The sequence below is a fragment of the Daldinia decipiens genome, assembly GCF_022478715.1.
Source record: "Daldinia decipiens strain CBS 113046 unplaced genomic scaffold F4813scaffold_7, whole genome shotgun sequence".
Classification (NCBI taxonomy): domain Eukaryota; kingdom Fungi; phylum Ascomycota; class Sordariomycetes; order Xylariales; family Hypoxylaceae; genus Daldinia; species Daldinia decipiens.
The window spans coordinates 483,192-498,917 of NW_026054550.1; the positions used below are offsets into that span (position 1 = coordinate 483,192).

At 48.4% G+C, this 15,726-nt stretch overlaps 5 protein-coding genes and 1 non-coding gene across 6 annotated transcripts; 2 read left to right on the forward strand and 4 right to left on the reverse strand.

Moving 5' to 3' along the window:
* The first annotated feature begins 2,835 nt into the window (after positions 1-2,835).
* On the forward strand, positions 2,836-5,029 carry F4813DRAFT_401099 (uncharacterized protein). Its single transcript, XM_049248358.1, has 4 exons — positions 2,836-3,543; positions 3,622-3,737; positions 3,807-3,891; positions 3,954-5,029. Exons 1-4 carry the CDS (start codon positions 3,183-3,185, stop codon positions 4,943-4,945), a joined length of 1,554 nt encoding a protein of 517 aa, XP_049102094.1. The 5' UTR covers positions 2,836-3,182; the 3' UTR covers positions 4,946-5,029.
* A 10-nt stretch (positions 5,030-5,039) lies between these two features.
* F4813DRAFT_401103 (TPR-like protein) lies at positions 5,040-6,894 on the reverse strand. Its single transcript, XM_049248359.1, has one exon. It carries the CDS (start codon positions 6,703-6,705, stop codon positions 5,464-5,466), a length of 1,242 nt encoding a protein of 413 aa, XP_049102095.1. The 5' UTR covers positions 6,706-6,894; the 3' UTR covers positions 5,040-5,463.
* A 94-nt stretch (positions 6,895-6,988) lies between these two features.
* F4813DRAFT_351068 (histidinol-phosphate aminotransferase) lies at positions 6,989-8,726 on the reverse strand. Its single transcript, XM_049242368.1, has 2 exons — positions 8,446-8,726; positions 6,989-8,390 (listed from the first exon to the last, which is right to left on the reverse strand). Exons 1-2 carry the CDS (start codon positions 8,517-8,519, stop codon positions 7,184-7,186), a joined length of 1,281 nt encoding a protein of 426 aa, XP_049102096.1. The 5' UTR covers positions 8,520-8,726; the 3' UTR covers positions 6,989-7,183.
* A 252-nt stretch (positions 8,727-8,978) lies between these two features.
* F4813DRAFT_314313 (glycoside hydrolase family 76 protein) lies at positions 8,979-10,920 on the reverse strand. The gene is made up of 4 exons (XM_049240914.1): positions 10,623-10,920; positions 10,480-10,559; positions 10,388-10,415; positions 8,979-10,322 (listed from the first exon to the last, which is right to left on the reverse strand). Exons 1-4 carry the CDS (start codon positions 10,708-10,710, stop codon positions 9,253-9,255), a joined length of 1,266 nt encoding a protein of 421 aa, XP_049102097.1. The 5' UTR covers positions 10,711-10,920; the 3' UTR covers positions 8,979-9,252.
* A 1,678-nt stretch (positions 10,921-12,598) lies between these two features.
* F4813DRAFT_t47 lies at positions 12,599-12,670 on the reverse strand. The gene has a single exon. It is a non-coding gene; the product is annotated as a tRNA-Ala (tRNA).
* Positions 12,671-15,413: 2,743 nt separating this feature from the next.
* F4813DRAFT_387001 (uncharacterized protein) lies at positions 15,414-15,689 on the forward strand (the record flags this gene model as incomplete). The annotated part of the gene is made up of 2 exons (XM_049246500.1): positions 15,414-15,563; positions 15,624-15,689. 2 exons carry the CDS (start codon positions 15,414-15,416, stop codon positions 15,687-15,689), a joined length of 216 nt encoding a protein of 71 aa, XP_049102098.1.
* Between the last annotated feature and the right edge of the window lie 37 nt (positions 15,690-15,726).

A 15,726-nucleotide genomic window follows, 5' to 3' on the forward strand; every position in this document is an offset into this window, starting at 1 on the left:
ACCGGAGTACGGCTGAAAAATGGCAGTTGCTCAAACGCGTCCGGCATGGCTAAACATCGGCAGGAGCTCAAGAGGTAGCAAACATCCAAAGGACTAACCTAGGTCATCCACTACCTAGGTTACATTCACGAGCCACATCAAGCCAGCCACAGATGATAGACTATCTCCTATGGAACAGTACGTAAGATACGTAGGTACATGCAAATGAGTTGACCTCTCATATCAATCACATTTTCGTACCAGCTTGCCAACTTCGTGAAGTATTCGTGATCTACTACCTTTAGATACCAGAGTACCTCATAATGAATTACTACTACTATAGCTATTATTAGAAGCTAGCTACTATTTATATAAAATCTCAATCGGATGCTTATCGCCCGTCTTCTTTTCTATGTATTAGTCTCGTCAAAGCAATAATCAATCACCAAGAAGGTCATGGTGGCCTGGGGCTCTGATGATGATAGGTTGACTAGGTACATTTACAACCTCATCTACATACACTCATGCAAGCTAGAAGTATCTATCTACGTTAAGACCGGGTAGTCTCTTCCCTACCCGGCTAACCTCTTCGTCCTACCAGAGCACATGGCCCGTCATCCAAGAGGGTCTTATGAAAGGGAAGAAACACGGCAAGCAATTGGTGCGTAATTCTCCGCCGTGCATGCGTCGTGTGATTCCACTTAGCAATGTTTCCCAAAATGTAACGAGACGTAAATTTCCCGAAGTCGAACTGTACGTCCCCGTAGCTTTTTTGTTGCCAAAGTCGCACCACGCATGATGAGAATCGCGGAGCCACTTCTCCTGCCATCCTACGCCGTACCACTGCAGACAGCATGGCAATCATCGCCCTGAATCCTTCCACTATCTTACCCGAACCGGCCTTGATGAGCCTCAAGCTTACCCTCTTTGGGAAGTACAGCAGGCGAGAAAATCCGACGAGGCAGGATCGTTTAGTCCATGCCATCTGCCTTCTTTGCCGCCGGTTCCATCTTCCGCGTCTATTCAAAGTCTCCTATAATGGTAGCCAGGATACCCTTTCCACGTTCCCGTCTACCGGAACCGGTGGGGCACTCCAGCCCTGACATGGCCTTTCGGCAGTACAAGAACGTCGCAAGCGTGAATATACATAGCAGACATGGAGTTTTCTCTTCGCTGAGTAGGCAGTTATACCATTGCTTGCCCTTGCTTAATACCACTACTCCTAGGTATTTAATACTGTATACTATCTCCTTACTATACCTGTTTGTTAGATTCGCATTTGCGATCATGCCATGCAATCTGCTTGGTACTGTAGAGTCTGGTAGCATATCGGAAAGCCGCAGGTTCTAGTGTAGTCAGAACCACAACTTGTTGAGAGACAGGTCCAGGGGGGGCTATGACTCGAGCCTTAGGTGTCCCACGAAGGTAGCCTACCGACCGCTCAGCTACTACTACTGGGCTTCCGGGCGTGCTTGTAAGGTGAACAGACAATTACTAGCCAGTCTGGTCTATGATCGCGGAATCAAATGAAGAGGGGTAACTAATCTTCTCGTTCTTCTCGTCAAGTCGTCCAGGTACGCCGTAATCATCTTTCAAGCCCATTCATCCAACTAGGCGTCCCTTCTGCGAGGCTTGTCACATGTATTCAAGTTACGCAAGAACTCCTTACAGCCAATGTGTTGATCCCTATTCTCTATTCAATAGACTATTGACGACACGGTCCATATATACCTCGATGGGGCAATATTGATACGAGATCCGCCTCTGTGTTGCCCTGGGAAGTATTATTACCCGTAGACGGCCTGACTCTCGTAGAAAGCATAAGCTATATATGTATGTGGTGACAGCTGTAATCTCCGCATTCACGACACCCATTGCCGACGGGAAGCCCCTTGTGGTGCTTCAGTTGCTTCTCGAAATGCTCAGGGAATTCTTTCAACCGAGAGAAAGAGTCCTTACGTGGTCCCCGGATAGGCACAGAACTCTCCACCAAGTGAATCGCCTTTGCGGCGGTCAAGCCCAAGACTTCTTCTCGCTCTCTGTCTTAAATAGAAGAACAGCAAAGAATGGCGTGGGTGACATGTTCCGCCGTGACATCCTAGGCCTACCCTCCTACAGGATGGGAGGCACTGGGTACACGTGTGTCGAGTCTAGCAATCGTTGTCTAGGGCTCAATATGCTTATCACTGGCCTTTCTTTGTTCTACCCTCTTGAGAAACCGCCTAGCCCTAGTAACTTGGACGGCACTATCTGCAGCTTCCCGTGAGGTTGCTTTCTGTCAAAACTCCCATATGAATTCCCAAACAAGCCTGGTCCTTGTTTGGGGTCTCTGTGCTGAAGTATTTGCTGTGTCAAACTCATTTGCTGTCTCTAGCTACAGGTCCGATGCGTCATGCGGTCGCCTGTGGTCGCCCCTTTTGGGCCGGAGTCAGAACTGGTGAGATGTGTTGAAACCTACCTTACCTCGATGCTGTCCTATAATCCACGGATCGACGTGATACATCTGGTACCGCCTGGGACTATCTTCGTCGGCAAGGCTCCGGAATCGAACGCACCTCTCTCTAGTAATCTGAGTTCTCTGCCTCCGAAACTAATCACCTACCACGCTGCCCTGCCGGTTGACGGTTTCCTGTCGTCCCCGTTTTAATCATTAATCGTCCCCGATCCGCCCTCGTTGATACGTACAAGGTAACTTAGAACTGCTTCGCTCGTCCCCTCTCTCCCTCGCGTGGCCTACCTCTCGTCATCTCTCACTTTGGTGGCTTTAACCTCGATCTTCTAAGGAGCGGTGGGTATACACAAACGAGCTCCTCTGCTCTCACAGGTCGATTCCAAGACATCTTCAACAAAGAACGCTGCACCGAATACCACGATCGCCAAGGCAGCACTGGACACCGCTCAAGTGCTCTGCAGAGAGCTGCATGACTGGGTACAGTCAAGAAAGGAAGCAATCTCGGTCCCCTTGTACCAGCATGGGCTCGCCGTCTCGCGAGGGCGTGCTTCAATAGTTCGTCTGTTTGCCAAGTTCAAAAGGACTTGGTTTCCTCTCTCCTTTCTGACTTGCCGCTGCAAGCACTGTCTGTCTTGAGTCTCCTTACCTAGCTCTTCCCACGGACCTTTTCGTAGATAGCCATCCACAACTTTGCTTGCATCAGTACTCTATCCGTATTCGAGACATCTTGTCCCCACTGCTTCTCACCGCCATGCTGTCACTGGCGTCTCTTCTTAATCCCGCCCCTCCAGGGCCACCAATCAACAGGTTTCCTCCAAGCCCAGCCTCGTCTTCATCCCCAACGGCTTCTCTCCCAGACGAGCTGGGTCTTTTAGATGATCACAGAATGGCCAAGCAGAAGATACCGAAGACTGCGGCTCTTTTGCCTACGAGTAGACCTAAGGGAGCTGTCAATTTCCCCCCATTCGAGAATCTAGACGAGGCTTCGCTCCGCCAAGTCCGGCAATTTCGCGTCCGTTTCTTCGGGAACATACAGGACCATTCCCGGCACATCCCCTACAACAGCGGGAAGAAGGATTTTTTCCAGAAGACAGGCCGAGAAAGCTTCGAAGGTAAAGAACCAGAATAAAACAAAAAAAAACGCATAATCCCCCGAGATGCAGTAATCGATTTTGTTGACCCGAACGTAGTTTTCCAGTATACTTTCAAAGTGCCCGGGGACGAGACCGAATACACCGTCATGTGGGATTACAATGTCGGCCTCGTCCGCATGACCCCTTTCTTTAAGTGCTGTAAATACCCCAAGGTCAGCTCGCCCCCCGGCTTCAACGGATAAGGAACTCGTTTTAAAACTAAGAACTAACCAAAATCGTAGACGACACCGGCCAAGATGCTGAACTTAAACCCCGGGCTCAAGGACATAACGCACAGCATCACGGGGGGTTCTATCATGGCTCAGGGTACGTGCTAATACATAAACCCCCCTTTCCAAGCATGAACTTACATTTCCTTCGCTAAAAAGGTTACTGGATGCCATACTACTGCGCCAAAGCCGTATGCGCAACCTTCTGCCACAATATCGCAGGGGCCCTGATACCCATTTTCGGCCCCGACTTCCCCTCCCGCTGCACGCCTTCGGAAGCGCCAGAGTACAGCCGCATGGTCATCGATCCAGCTACCGTAGTCCAATCTACCAGAGAAGCAGAGCATTTCCGCAGATTATGTAGCAACTCGGCCGCCTCTGCCAGCAATAACGGCCCAGCCAGCCCGGCCCAGGATCGACGGCCTTTATTCCGGAATCCTTACGACGAAGTCAGACACAGCCATAGCCACTCATACTACCGCCGCCGTCCAATCCCGAAGGCTCTCGCAACCCCTAGTAGCCCGTATACCACGGACCCGGACAGTGACACGTCTCCTATAACCTCGGAGCCCGGCCACCGCAATCGCTACCCATACTCCCCCATCCAGCCACCACCGCCGCCATCAGTAGTAGCAGCCCCATCTCTCCGGCCCACGAGCAGCGGATGGACGCCCGCCAACGTAGTGTCACCACGGCACTACGCCCCGCCCGGCCCAAGCCCCTGGCTCAGCGCCGTCCCGCGCTTCACCACAGAAACGCATATACAACCGTACCCCCTATCGCCCCGGACCTCGCATCCCCACCCGCAGCCATGGCGGGGCGGCAGCAAGCGATCGGCCGAGCACGTGGAGGCCGAATACGAGACCCACGGCAACGCCTTGGCGAAGATATCCGCGGCGAACAAGACTGCGGCGGAGAAGCCCCGCAACAACAACAGCAGCAGCAGCAGCAAGATAAAACAGGCATCGCCAAGTGACTCCCCAGTGGTGGGAGGCGCGGACAAGAACGCAGCGCTACTCCTGATGAACCTCAGCGTCGGAGACTCGCGAGGCATTACCGGCGGCAGCAGCAGCACAACGACGTCGGGCACGAGTTCGCCGCGCGACGGGTCCTTTCCGCGGGTTAAGCGGGTGAGGTCGAACTCGATGTAGCTAGGAAAGCCAAGACAACAACTTGCCCCAGCTACGTTGAAGACGAGCACAGGGGGGGGGGAAGGGACGTTGGCGTAGATAGTTTGGGGGGGGAGGCGGCTAGACAACTTCGTTTTCTGGGATAGACGCGTCAAATCGGATGGGCTAACATTGGGGGAAGGACCTGGAGTATTGGCGGCCAAAATGGAGCATGGCGGCGGCGGCGGCGGCGGCGTTCTACAGTGTATCTAGACAAGCGATCGTTTTACCTACCTAGGTACCTACGTAACCTAACCTATCTATGGATTATCCTGTGATGTGTTTAGTCAAATGCGAAAGAGCAAAAGACAAGACAATACTTTGAATGAGTCCTGGTAGTACTACTCCTATACGGGGATATCAGTACAGATATACAGACAATCTCGAACAACACTTTAACTACCTAAGGTAGGTAGACGCTTGAACAGAGATCCCCTTTTATTATATTCCCCTCCCATCTACCCATCTCCTCATCCCAACAAACACCTCCTACAAACCCCCTACCCCCCACCCCTCTCCGCCCTCCTCTTCTCCTTAAAATCCACCACCCACCCCGCCGCCCGAGCCTTGGGCAGCACAAAGACCCTCACCACCTCATCCACGACCTCGACCTTGCCCCCCGCCAGCATCTTCAGCAGCGGCACTTTCTTGCCGACCTTGACCAGCCCGCCGGCCGCCGTCTCCATGTAGCACTCGACGCCGTCGGGCGTATACTCGCGCGCCGCGTCCCACGGCAGCGGAAACACGTACCCCAGATGCTCCGCCAGCGTCGCCGTCTCCTCGAACGCCTTGATGAAGTCGGACTCGAGGTGCGCCGGATACAGCAGCACCGTCGGGAAGCTAAGGGCGCTGCGCGGATCGTCCGGGTCCGGCACCAGTCTGACGCCCGCGTCCTCCATCTCGGGCGGCCGGGCCGTCGTCCGCGTTTTGATCTCGCGGCTCTTGAGGGCCGCCCTGACGAGCATTTCCCGCCGCTTCTCCCTCGCCAGCCTCTCGCTTTCTTTCCTCTGCTTCGCCGTCGCTTCCTCGTGCTTCTTGACGATGTCGCGCGCCACTGCTTTCAGCGGGCCGTTGTTCTCGTCGAGCGCTAGGCCCCGCGCGCACGCGTCGTCTGCTTCGGCGATGCGGCCCACGGCTAGGAATGCCCTGGCCGACCGATAGTACGCCTTGAGGTTCGTGTCGTTGAGACGCAGGGCCGCGGCGCAATCTAGCCAGCAGCTGCGGTAGTTTTTCAGCTCCAGATGGCAAGCCGCGCGGTTGATGTATAGGGACTCTAGTACTCGTTTTTGCTCCTTGACCTCTTCCTCCTTTACCTCGGGATCGTGCTCACCCCTGGCACGCTTGCGCTCCTCGGTCGCAAGTATTAGCACGCCTTTCGTATAGAATTCTTTGGCGTCGGCCCAACGCTTCTCGCGGAAACACTCGTTGCCGCGCTCCTTGAAATCGGAGCCGTTCTCCAAAGGAGTACCCTCATACGCAAGCGCCTTGAATGCCTCGGTTTGGTCGTTCTCTTCCAGCTCCGTCATGAAAAAGGGTGTCTTCTTCAGGTCCGCGACAATCTCGTCTATAGACTTCTTATTGACGGGCTCCGGCTCTGGAAATACAGCAGCTGGTGTGGGTATTGAGGCATCTTGTGATGGTGATTGTGCAGTTTCTTGCTCTTGCAGCTGTGATTTTTCGCCCTCAGCCTGAGAGAGCTTGAGGCGTTCCGCAACCTCATCTGAGATTTCTTCAATGTGCATTTTGAGTCGCTACCTCCTTGTTTCCAATTTATTATGAGAAGTTCTTTTTGTTTTCTCTCGGAAATATTTTCGGATAGAATGACAGCGTAATAGGGCTGCAGATGTCATAAACTTCATAGATTTTTTACTTTCGAGTGAGAGAGGAAACCTATGGAATTCACAAGCAAGAATTACGTCGGTATATGCAATTTACAAAAGTTAGTGCCCATTTGATTGGGTCTTAGCCAGTACAAATTACAATTCCACAGGCACTTATGCAATTAAGCCAAACTTCACTCACTTCGCCCAAACCATTGGGTAGGGTATGGGAAATAGAAATGTTTAAGATACATGACTTCTCTATTTTATCATAGCCATAGAATTTTGTCTAGTTTTTATGAAGTATGTAAAACTCAACCATGAAACAGCCCCCCTCTCCTAAATGTAGAACCCCCTTTTCATTTATCTAGACCTTTTTATGTCTTAACCACTCAACCGTCTATGCCACAACACCATTCGCCTTAGTCTCTCTTTTCGCCTCGTCTGCCGGTACCTCCTCCGTCTTGTGCCCGTTGATCTCGGCAAGCGCCTGTTCTATAGCTTTTAGGAATCGAGTGACCTCGTCTTCCGTCCCGACCGTGATCCGTAAACATCCCAGACACCCGTGCTCCTTACCCCTGAACCGCACCACGACGCCTTTATTCTCCGCCAGCGTCTCGTACACCGCCAGCGCCGTCACATTATCCGGCTTTCCCTCCGCGTTCAACATCTCGAAAAGCAGAAAGTTACTGCTCGTTCCGCCGCGCAGCCGTCCAATACCCTTAACTTTAGGTAGTTCCTTGAGTAACCTCTCTCTTTGTTGCACAATCTTCTCCCTATTTGCGCGCATCGTCGCCAGGCCCTCGTCCGAAGCGACGTACGACGCCAACGCGCTAGTCGGGCTGGAGATATTGTATGGTGCTTTAATATTGTTGAGGAGTTGCGCGACCGGGGGCGCTGCGAACGCTGCTCCGAGCCTGATGCCCGCCATGCCGAACGCCTTTGAGAGCGTCTGCATAACGACCAGGTTAGGCCATTCCGCAACCCATTCCGCCAGCGAAGTACCTTCAGGCGCAAAGTCGACGTACGCCTCATCAACGACTACTATACCGTTCCACGTTGGGTGCTCCAAAATCTGCTTTATATCTTCCTTGGCCAGTAACGAGCCGGTCGGGTTTCCCGGTGAGCACAGGTAGATAAGCTTAATATTCTGCTCCGTCGAGAGCGCCTCTAGCACTTTAGCTACGTCAACTCCAAACGTCGGCGCTGGCAAAAGAGGAACTTTGACCAGTCCAACATCGTTGACCTGTGCTGATACGGAGTACATGCCGTACGTCGGAGGACATACCAAGATGCGGTCCCGACCGGGAACACAGAAGCATCTCAGCAGCGCATCGATAGCCTCATCGCTGCCAACGCCGACAAACAGGTTGTCCGGTGTTATGTTTTTGTCTGTGTGGTGGTGAGTGTTCCGCAGGTTGCAGAGCAGCTGCTTTAGATCCCTTTGGTGCGGGTCTGGATATCTGTGTAGTCCTAGGAAGTCTATCTCGACCCCAGAGCCCTTCGATACAGCCGATACAGCTGATACAGCATCCGCTGTCAAAGACGGTCCAATGGCATTCTCATTAGCGTCAAGAAGAATGTTTGTACCGTCGTCCTTGTAATCGCTATAATGGATGTAAGTGTTCGTCTGTCAATGGATAAGTTTTGATTGAGTCTTACTCTCGCGCACAGCGGTACGGTTCCAATGCTAGAATATTGGACCTTGCACAGGTCTCGAGATTGAAAGGAGACATGATAGTCCAGACTATAAAACCAAAGAGCTCAAAACAAAAACACTTGGCTTTTTTGGTAGATACAAGAAAGTTACTTGTACAAATAGGCCGAACTGTTAGTTTCTTATTTCTTAGCTTATTTTATAGATGGTAGTTGAGTCACCGCATGGGTCTAGGTAATCTTGTCTTGAGGATTTTATTTTATTTTATTTTACTAGCATCTTTAGTACCTAATGTTTAGTATTGTCCGTAGGTCATATTATTACAACATTAAATCGGGCTGCCGATCGGAGGGTTACCATCCCCACATTTGGGTGGGTCTTTTGTACCCCTTTTTCTACACATGAATGCATATTATACTAGTTTATGCATCTCAGCTTTATTAGTCATTTACTGAAGTCAACGATAGGCGTATTTCATTCATGACAAATCTGTGAATCTATAAGAGTTTATAAAAATTAATATTTATTCAAGATTGAAGAGACTAACCTCGAATTATCCAATAATAATGCATCTGTTCTTGAATATGGAATCTATTGCAGAACGAATCAAAGCTTTTCTCCAAGTGTTTGTGTATCTCTAAATTGATATCAAACCGCCTCTCAATTAAGTGGCCGAAAGTAGGGAAACCCAAACGCCAACTACTATGCTTATGCCCCATCTAGTGTATCCAAAACCATCCCATCATGCAAGGCCTAGAAATATGCTTCTGGTCAAGTTTTGACAGGGTAGCGAGCAAGTGCGCGAGGATCAATTACTTGCCAGCCGGCTTCGGTGGCACCTTGCCTGTGCCCTTGACGTGCTTGATCTCACCGGCCTTGAACGGAGGAAGCGCCTGCTGGGAGAGAAGTCCCTGAACCGTTTCCAATGCCGTCAACTGCTGGCCCAGTCCTGTCACCCCGTCGAAACCACCAGTATACCACTTCTGTCCACATACAGTACCATTTTGCCCTCCAGAGCAAGCTTTACCAGCTGCGACGGCGGAGGTACTCAGCAAAGATTGAACTTGGTTTACTGTGGAAGGCATCATTCGCGACGTCGCCCACATGAAGCGCGAAAGGTAGCCCTTGAATGATTTCATATCAGTATTGCAGAGCTCGTACGGTTCGCAGGCGTGCTCGAACATGATGTTAGTCGCGTTCGGATAGGGGCTGAAGTAAGAGTCTGCTGCTTTCAGGAGGCCGGTTGTGCGGGTTCCCCACGTCTTGTCGCCGTTTGTGTAGTTGTAAAGGACTGAGGCTCCATACATGTAAATTCCCTGCGAATATGAGAAAGACAGTTTGTTGGTCTTAGCGCAATCGTCCTCGATGCCGGCACCGTCGTAAACGTTGTAGTCCTGGTCTATGAAACCAATCTTCTCAGACCAATCCCATACTTTCTTCGCCCACTCGAAATACGTGTCATTGCCGGTTGCTCGTGCAAGACGTGCCGACAATTGGAAGAAACCGCCGTTGGAAACGCTGTTCTTGTATTTCATGCCGTTCGGGTTATCCTCGAAGATTTGCCAAAGAAGTCCACCTCCGCAGTTAGTCGTATTCCACCTCACAACCATCGTGTTCCAGATGTTTTCTGCGATATCGAGCCAAGGGGGGATACTGTCGTCAGGCTGGGGAAAATTCCGCTCAGCAGCGTTAAGAATAGAGAAAGACCAGAAAGCCTGGTCATCATTTCCTTCGGAACCAAAGTGCAATGGCATCATGAAGTCAAATTTGGGTCCGACTTGAGATAGTAAGGCCTGCGTAATAACTTCATCGTAGCTAGAATCACCCGTGTAATGGGAATAATCCAGCATGGCCCCCCAGGCTGCACCTGCTTCCCACCAGTCTATTTAATTCAGTCAGCAGCAATTCGAGGAGTAAGATATCAGAAGGTGTATCAGCAAGTCTTACAATATGGTTCAGGGAAAACTGCAATGCTCTATAGGGCAATATGTTAGCACCAACTCAAAGAATACAGGATTGGGGATCGTAGTATCTCATACCTCTGGGGTGTTCGTCACATTTCCGGAGTAATATGACATGAGCCCATACGCAAGTGTACTAGCCACACCGCGTATAGAGGCTAGAAAACCAATTAGTATGTACCATCTAGTGTTATATATATGAAGATATTGTAACTACTTACTTGGGTCTTTAATATCGAGGTCTTTCGGCGCTACGAATGCCGCTGCCGCTGCCAGCGCAGCGGCGGTGTTGACCGATTTCATGAACATGTTTATGTAGGTTGCTGAAAAGAAGCGTATCGCGCAGCAAACTCAATTTGTATGAATATTGGGAAATTGCAGGTGTCGTCTTGTAATCCCTTGTACTTCCAATTCTTGATGGTGAAGGGGAACACTAGGTGTAAGGGAGTGAGGTAATCTTAAGAGGCAAAAGAAGTGAATGGAGGAAGCGATGACGAAGTCGTCTTGTAGGTCGAGAGTAACAAAATAGCAAAATATCTGCAAGTGATTGTCTAAATCTACAACAAGTCAAGAAAGGAACGATGAGGAAGGAAAATAGAAAGAAAGAACAATCAACGCTGACTGAACAAGAGACACCAAAGAAAGGATGGACAGTGACTTGGAATAAGGAACTTGTCCGCGACAGACCATCACAATATGTAAGTGGGGAGACAATAAGCTTTTATTCGGATCTCGTAGGAATCGTGGCCAAGAGGCGATCCATAGCCACACAAAGGGGAGTTGTATTACCACGTACGTAGCGTATCGCGTTTATTGGCACTCGCAATAGGAAGTAGGTATGCCCTGGTATTCATCAGCAGACAGCGGCACCATAGGCCGACATGGCTGTAATCTAGGTTAAGGATTGATTGGTTGACATGTTCGTTTGAGAGGCCTAGAGCCATATATTTTGCTAGATCGACTGTGTTAGGTACCTAACTAATACAAGTAACTCAGCACCAATCCGATAATACTCTATATCCATCATCTAGAAAAAGAAAAAGAAAGGCCATCGATCGACATAACAACTTTACGCCGTACTGTGAAAGAATTTCGACGGCCTCTAAGAACATGTGGTTGAGAAAGCGGAAGCTCAAGACAGCCTATCAAATCTTTGTTAGTCGCCGAACGGATTTTCAGGGGTATCGAGGGGTAACAGGGGCTTCCCATGTCGGTGATCTAAAAATGCTACGTAGCAAGACAAAGATCATATTTGATTGGCTATTAATACAATTTAAGCTTCTTGTCAGGGACGCTGGAACGCCTGAAACATGAAACGAAGGCCTCTGGACTTCTGGACTTCCTATTTCTGTCTTTAGACGCCCGACGTGCCTCTACCGTTTCTACCGTTTCTACCGCGCGATTACAGCGAATGTCGCTTACTTGCCCAGTCTTAGTAGGTACAATACTTGCTAGTGATTCTAGCTTTTAGTGACCCTATTTTTATCCTCCCGTCATAATACGTGTAAGTAGTAAAGTTGTTGTTATTCATGGTATTTAGATCCTATCGCAGCGCAACTCATCGTCAACACGCGGCGAATTACGTAGCATGTAATACATCTAGTCATCCTCTATAAAATGTTCAATTTAGCCAACGTTCTATACCCTACACTTGTGTGCGCTTAGGACCAAGCTCGCTATCATTGAATATAGTCCAAGCACTGCTATATTCGATTGCAATGATTGCACGTACTGTCAGTCCTACGAGAGGTGCTTGCCCGCTTTGTCAAAAACAATCACAAGTAGAAACCCCCATGTCAATATGCAAACAAGATTGTCGTCACTGTCGAGTCCAGCGCACGTTGTCATACGATAGTCATTATTGTCAACAAGTATAGCCTCATGTATGTTCTCATGTGTGTACCACAGCGGAATGCTATTTTGACTTGGACAGCATATAAATCTTACGTAGGATAGTTGTGCAGATCAGGCACAGTAATAATCATCGTGTCCCGTAATCATCATACAGCAAATTGTGTAAAAGAGATTACGTATGACTCAATCTTTAGAGGAGGAAAAACGTTGTAAATTTAGGTGCTCGTTTATACTTCTCAAGTAAAACTAGAGGATACATATTTCAAGAGTTTGATCAACGTTACCGAACGAGAAAAAAGAAAGAAAAAAAGATATGGTATAGGAGGAATTTAACCTCCAAAGTTGGACTCGCGGGGAATCGAACCCCGGACCACTCCCATGCTAAGGGAGTATTATACCACTAAACCACAAGCCCTAACCACATGGTCTTAACAACCCCGTGGTGCCGTTGTGATGATTCGGTTGAGTTTTACATTTATAAAATCTGTGCGTGCTGGTGGGGCGTGGTGGGGCAGCCCTGCCGCGAGAATGGATTGCGCAGTCTTGGCATTCCCCTCCAAGCATGATATTAGATGTTGGTTATATTTAAAATAACTACGGAAAGGGTCATTAAGAAAAAGAAAGGGTAATAAATGGATGCAATAATTTCTCTCAAATATTACGATATATATTTTTATCCATTTACGGTAGTAGTTGTTAATATAGGTACCTACCTAGGTTAATTATTCATTCTTTAAGAAGGTCAGTAAAACTAATATGCCAAGACTGCGCAATCAATTCTCTGTGGGGTTGCGTTTGACAACCCCACGTTCTTCTAACTCAATGTATTCTATACCTGCATATATGCAAGATAGAAATTATGAACATAAAGACAAGCGAAAAGATAAACCGATTCCAGCTTCTTTCCGCGAACTATTATACTACAGCTATACGCTATACACATCGAGGAGATGAATGTATTTTCTGTGACGTGTTTATCTATTAAACTTGGGATCATATATGACTTCTCGGGAGTAGGTATGGTGAATTATTCTACTAGAGCCTTTGAGTGTATGTATATAGTCTTGGGTATATATTTTGAATGACGATCGTAATGGAATGCTATATCACCATTATAAGGCGATATAAACAGGGTCCTTTTGAGTATTGCACAATTATTAGATAAAACGTAGAATATTTTAAGGCTTCTTTTCGTATCTAAATATTACGCTCATAAAAAAGGTAATTTTATATAATTAATAACCGCTGGACAGTTGAATTGTTCAGCTCGACATAGCTAACCTAGAAACTAGACACAATCCTATCACCCATGAATTCACGCAAGATGTTTGTTTTTGAGAGCATATACTGTTAAGCATGTTCTATGTAGTATATGATCTCTTACAGGAATACCTATATGTGTACCGAGCTTTATTGTTGGAAGATATCACCCTTCCAAAAGTTCATAATTCTGACCGTGTACTCAGCGAAGAGGAAATTATACATACTCCCGTGAGCCAATGACATTTCTCTATTTATTTTTTCACCCGTACTCACTTGTTCTAAAGCCCAGCAGATTTGGGCCTTGCCTGATCCTAATTGATCAGGCACGGCTAGAATTAATCAACCAAGCCCCTCCTACAATGAATGATGATGCTTTCACCTGAGTCTCTATGGCTGTATTCAAAAGTAATTTAAAAAAGTTACGTTCGTGATATTGTCCTCAAGCAGGAATGTACAATCGAGTTCCGAGCAAAATTCACACTCAAATACACTCTCAAGTTACGAATACTAAGTTCGAACTTGGTATATGTATTCGGGCTACGAAACCTCTCTCTGCGATTAAGAACCTAGCAGCACCAGCTATATCGCTGTACCCCCTTAAAAGCGTAATGGTCTAAATACCAACGTTTACCAATTCGATGTGAGTGATTCTGGCCGAGAGATACACATAGACTCATCAGTTGCGTTGACGTATCGCTAGGGTGTGATGAAATTTGGGGATCCGGTGTACAAGTACGTGAGACCGGAGGTGTTTGGTCGGCATTGAAGTTGAACTTTGCTCGATCATCAACTCCCATTTCTTTAACATTTTAGATTCCGAAGTTTGGACGAGTGAGAACAAGCTATGAGACTTTCTTCATAACTTAACGCGTTCAACTATCAAATGCAACGTGCCACGGAGAACTGAGGAAATATTTGCTGTTTAGTCAAGATGAGAAGCAAAGAGTGGTTTGGCGACAGCTAGTTCCACGTTAAATGCTAGATTAGTCAAGTCCTGTATGATCCCAAAGCAAATGTAGGTTCCGCTAGTAATGTGACAGGAGTCCGACCGCACGTCAACGACGTGGAGTCCGGAGCTAGGCATAAACTTCCACTATGAACGCTCCGTGTCTACATGGCTAAAGCCGGTGACGTTTGCGATCTAGTCAAAGCGCCGTAAACAGCGCTCAACTCAAAGACGCTTAGACCTATTCCCGGCGTTCTGGTTGGCCTATGACGGGCTAGGAAAGTTATATCCCCGTGCCGACTGTTCATGACAATAGGGCTGAAGGCTAGAGCGAGCCTCATAACATTGATCACATGAAACAGGGGTCCTACGCGTGTTATTGGGCTCAAGTGTCCGGACTGGGTATGCTTGAAGCGCGTCGGTAACTAATGCAATAGAACAAAATCTCACTGCTTACTCTGTTGGTAATTACTGGCTTGCGTGGAGGTGTTTCACTGCTTAGTCTGGCTACTATTTACTCACCTTGTATCGTGATGCTAATCGTGACCTAACGGTCCTTGCCCGTCTATTCTAATCTTAGATCCAGGCCCGAGGTTGTAAGTAGGATAATTTCACATGGAATCATCTAGGATAGAGTTACGCACAACTGGTCACCTTGGTGGTTCAATCGTCAAAACACATCCCGAAGTATTAGCTACCTTCTCTTTCGCTCACTACGCCAGATGACGACGTTATCCACCATGGCGAACTCTGAAAATAACGAGTGCTGAATTGCGTTGAGGTAGCTGCTTCGCGATGTATATTGAAAGGGTCCGTTCGTACAGCTCTGATATCGTATAAGAAAGAGGCCGGACAAGAGAAAATTATTGCTCTCCTGTCAACAAACCCTCCTACATTCAATATCTAGACATCTAATACTCACTTAAAAATCTCGCTTCTCAACTCCAAAATGAAGTTCCTCGCAGTCCTAACCTTCGTCACGGCAGCCCTTGCTTACGGGGTTGATCCCGAAGACACCGAGCTATGCACGCCTCCAGCCTACATCTGCAAGTTCGACTTCTCGGGCTGGCTCGTCTGCAATGTTGACGGGAGTTTTCTCGTAAGCAATACTAACTACAAATGCTTCTCCCTTTTCTTCTCAGCTGACAATTCCGCGCAGGATGGTGGAGACTGCCCGGAGGGCACCGTATGCGAGTACATCAACGATCTACCGTACTGCGTTTAATATCGGCGTGCAGCATGAGGCCGGGGGCTCTGGGGGC

Coding starts and splice junctions, on each gene's coding strand:
- F4813DRAFT_401099 (XM_049248358.1), top strand. CDS start 3,183: ATGCTGTCACTGGCGTCTCTTCTTAATCCCGCCCCTCCAGGGCCACCA. Junction 3,544..3,621: donor AGGCCGAGAAAGCTTCGAAG/GTAAAGAACCAG, acceptor ACCCGAACGTAG/TTTTCCAGTATACTTTCAAA. Junction 3,892..3,953: donor GGGTTCTATCATGGCTCAGG/GTACGTGCTAAT, acceptor TTCGCTAAAAAG/GTTACTGGATGCCATACTAC.
- F4813DRAFT_401103 (XM_049248359.1), bottom strand. CDS start 6,705: ATGCACATTGAAGAAATCTCAGATGAGGTTGCGGAACGCCTCAAGCTC.
- F4813DRAFT_351068 (XM_049242368.1), bottom strand. CDS start 8,519: ATGTCTCCTTTCAATCTCGAGACCTGTGCAAGGTCCAATATTCTAGCA. Junction 8,391..8,445: donor CCGTACCGCTGTGCGCGAGA/GTAAGACTCAAT, acceptor CATCCATTATAG/CGATTACAAGGACGACGGTA.
- F4813DRAFT_314313 (XM_049240914.1), bottom strand. CDS start 10,710: ATGTTCATGAAATCGGTCAACACCGCCGCTGCGCTGGCAGCGGCAGCG. Junction 10,560..10,622: donor CCTCGATATTAAAGACCCAA/GTAAGTAGTTAC, acceptor TTGGTTTTCTAG/CCTCTATACGCGGTGTGGCT. Junction 10,323..10,387: donor AGTTTTCCCTGAACCATATT/GTAAGACTTGCT, acceptor TGAATTAAATAG/ACTGGTGGGAAGCAGGTGCA.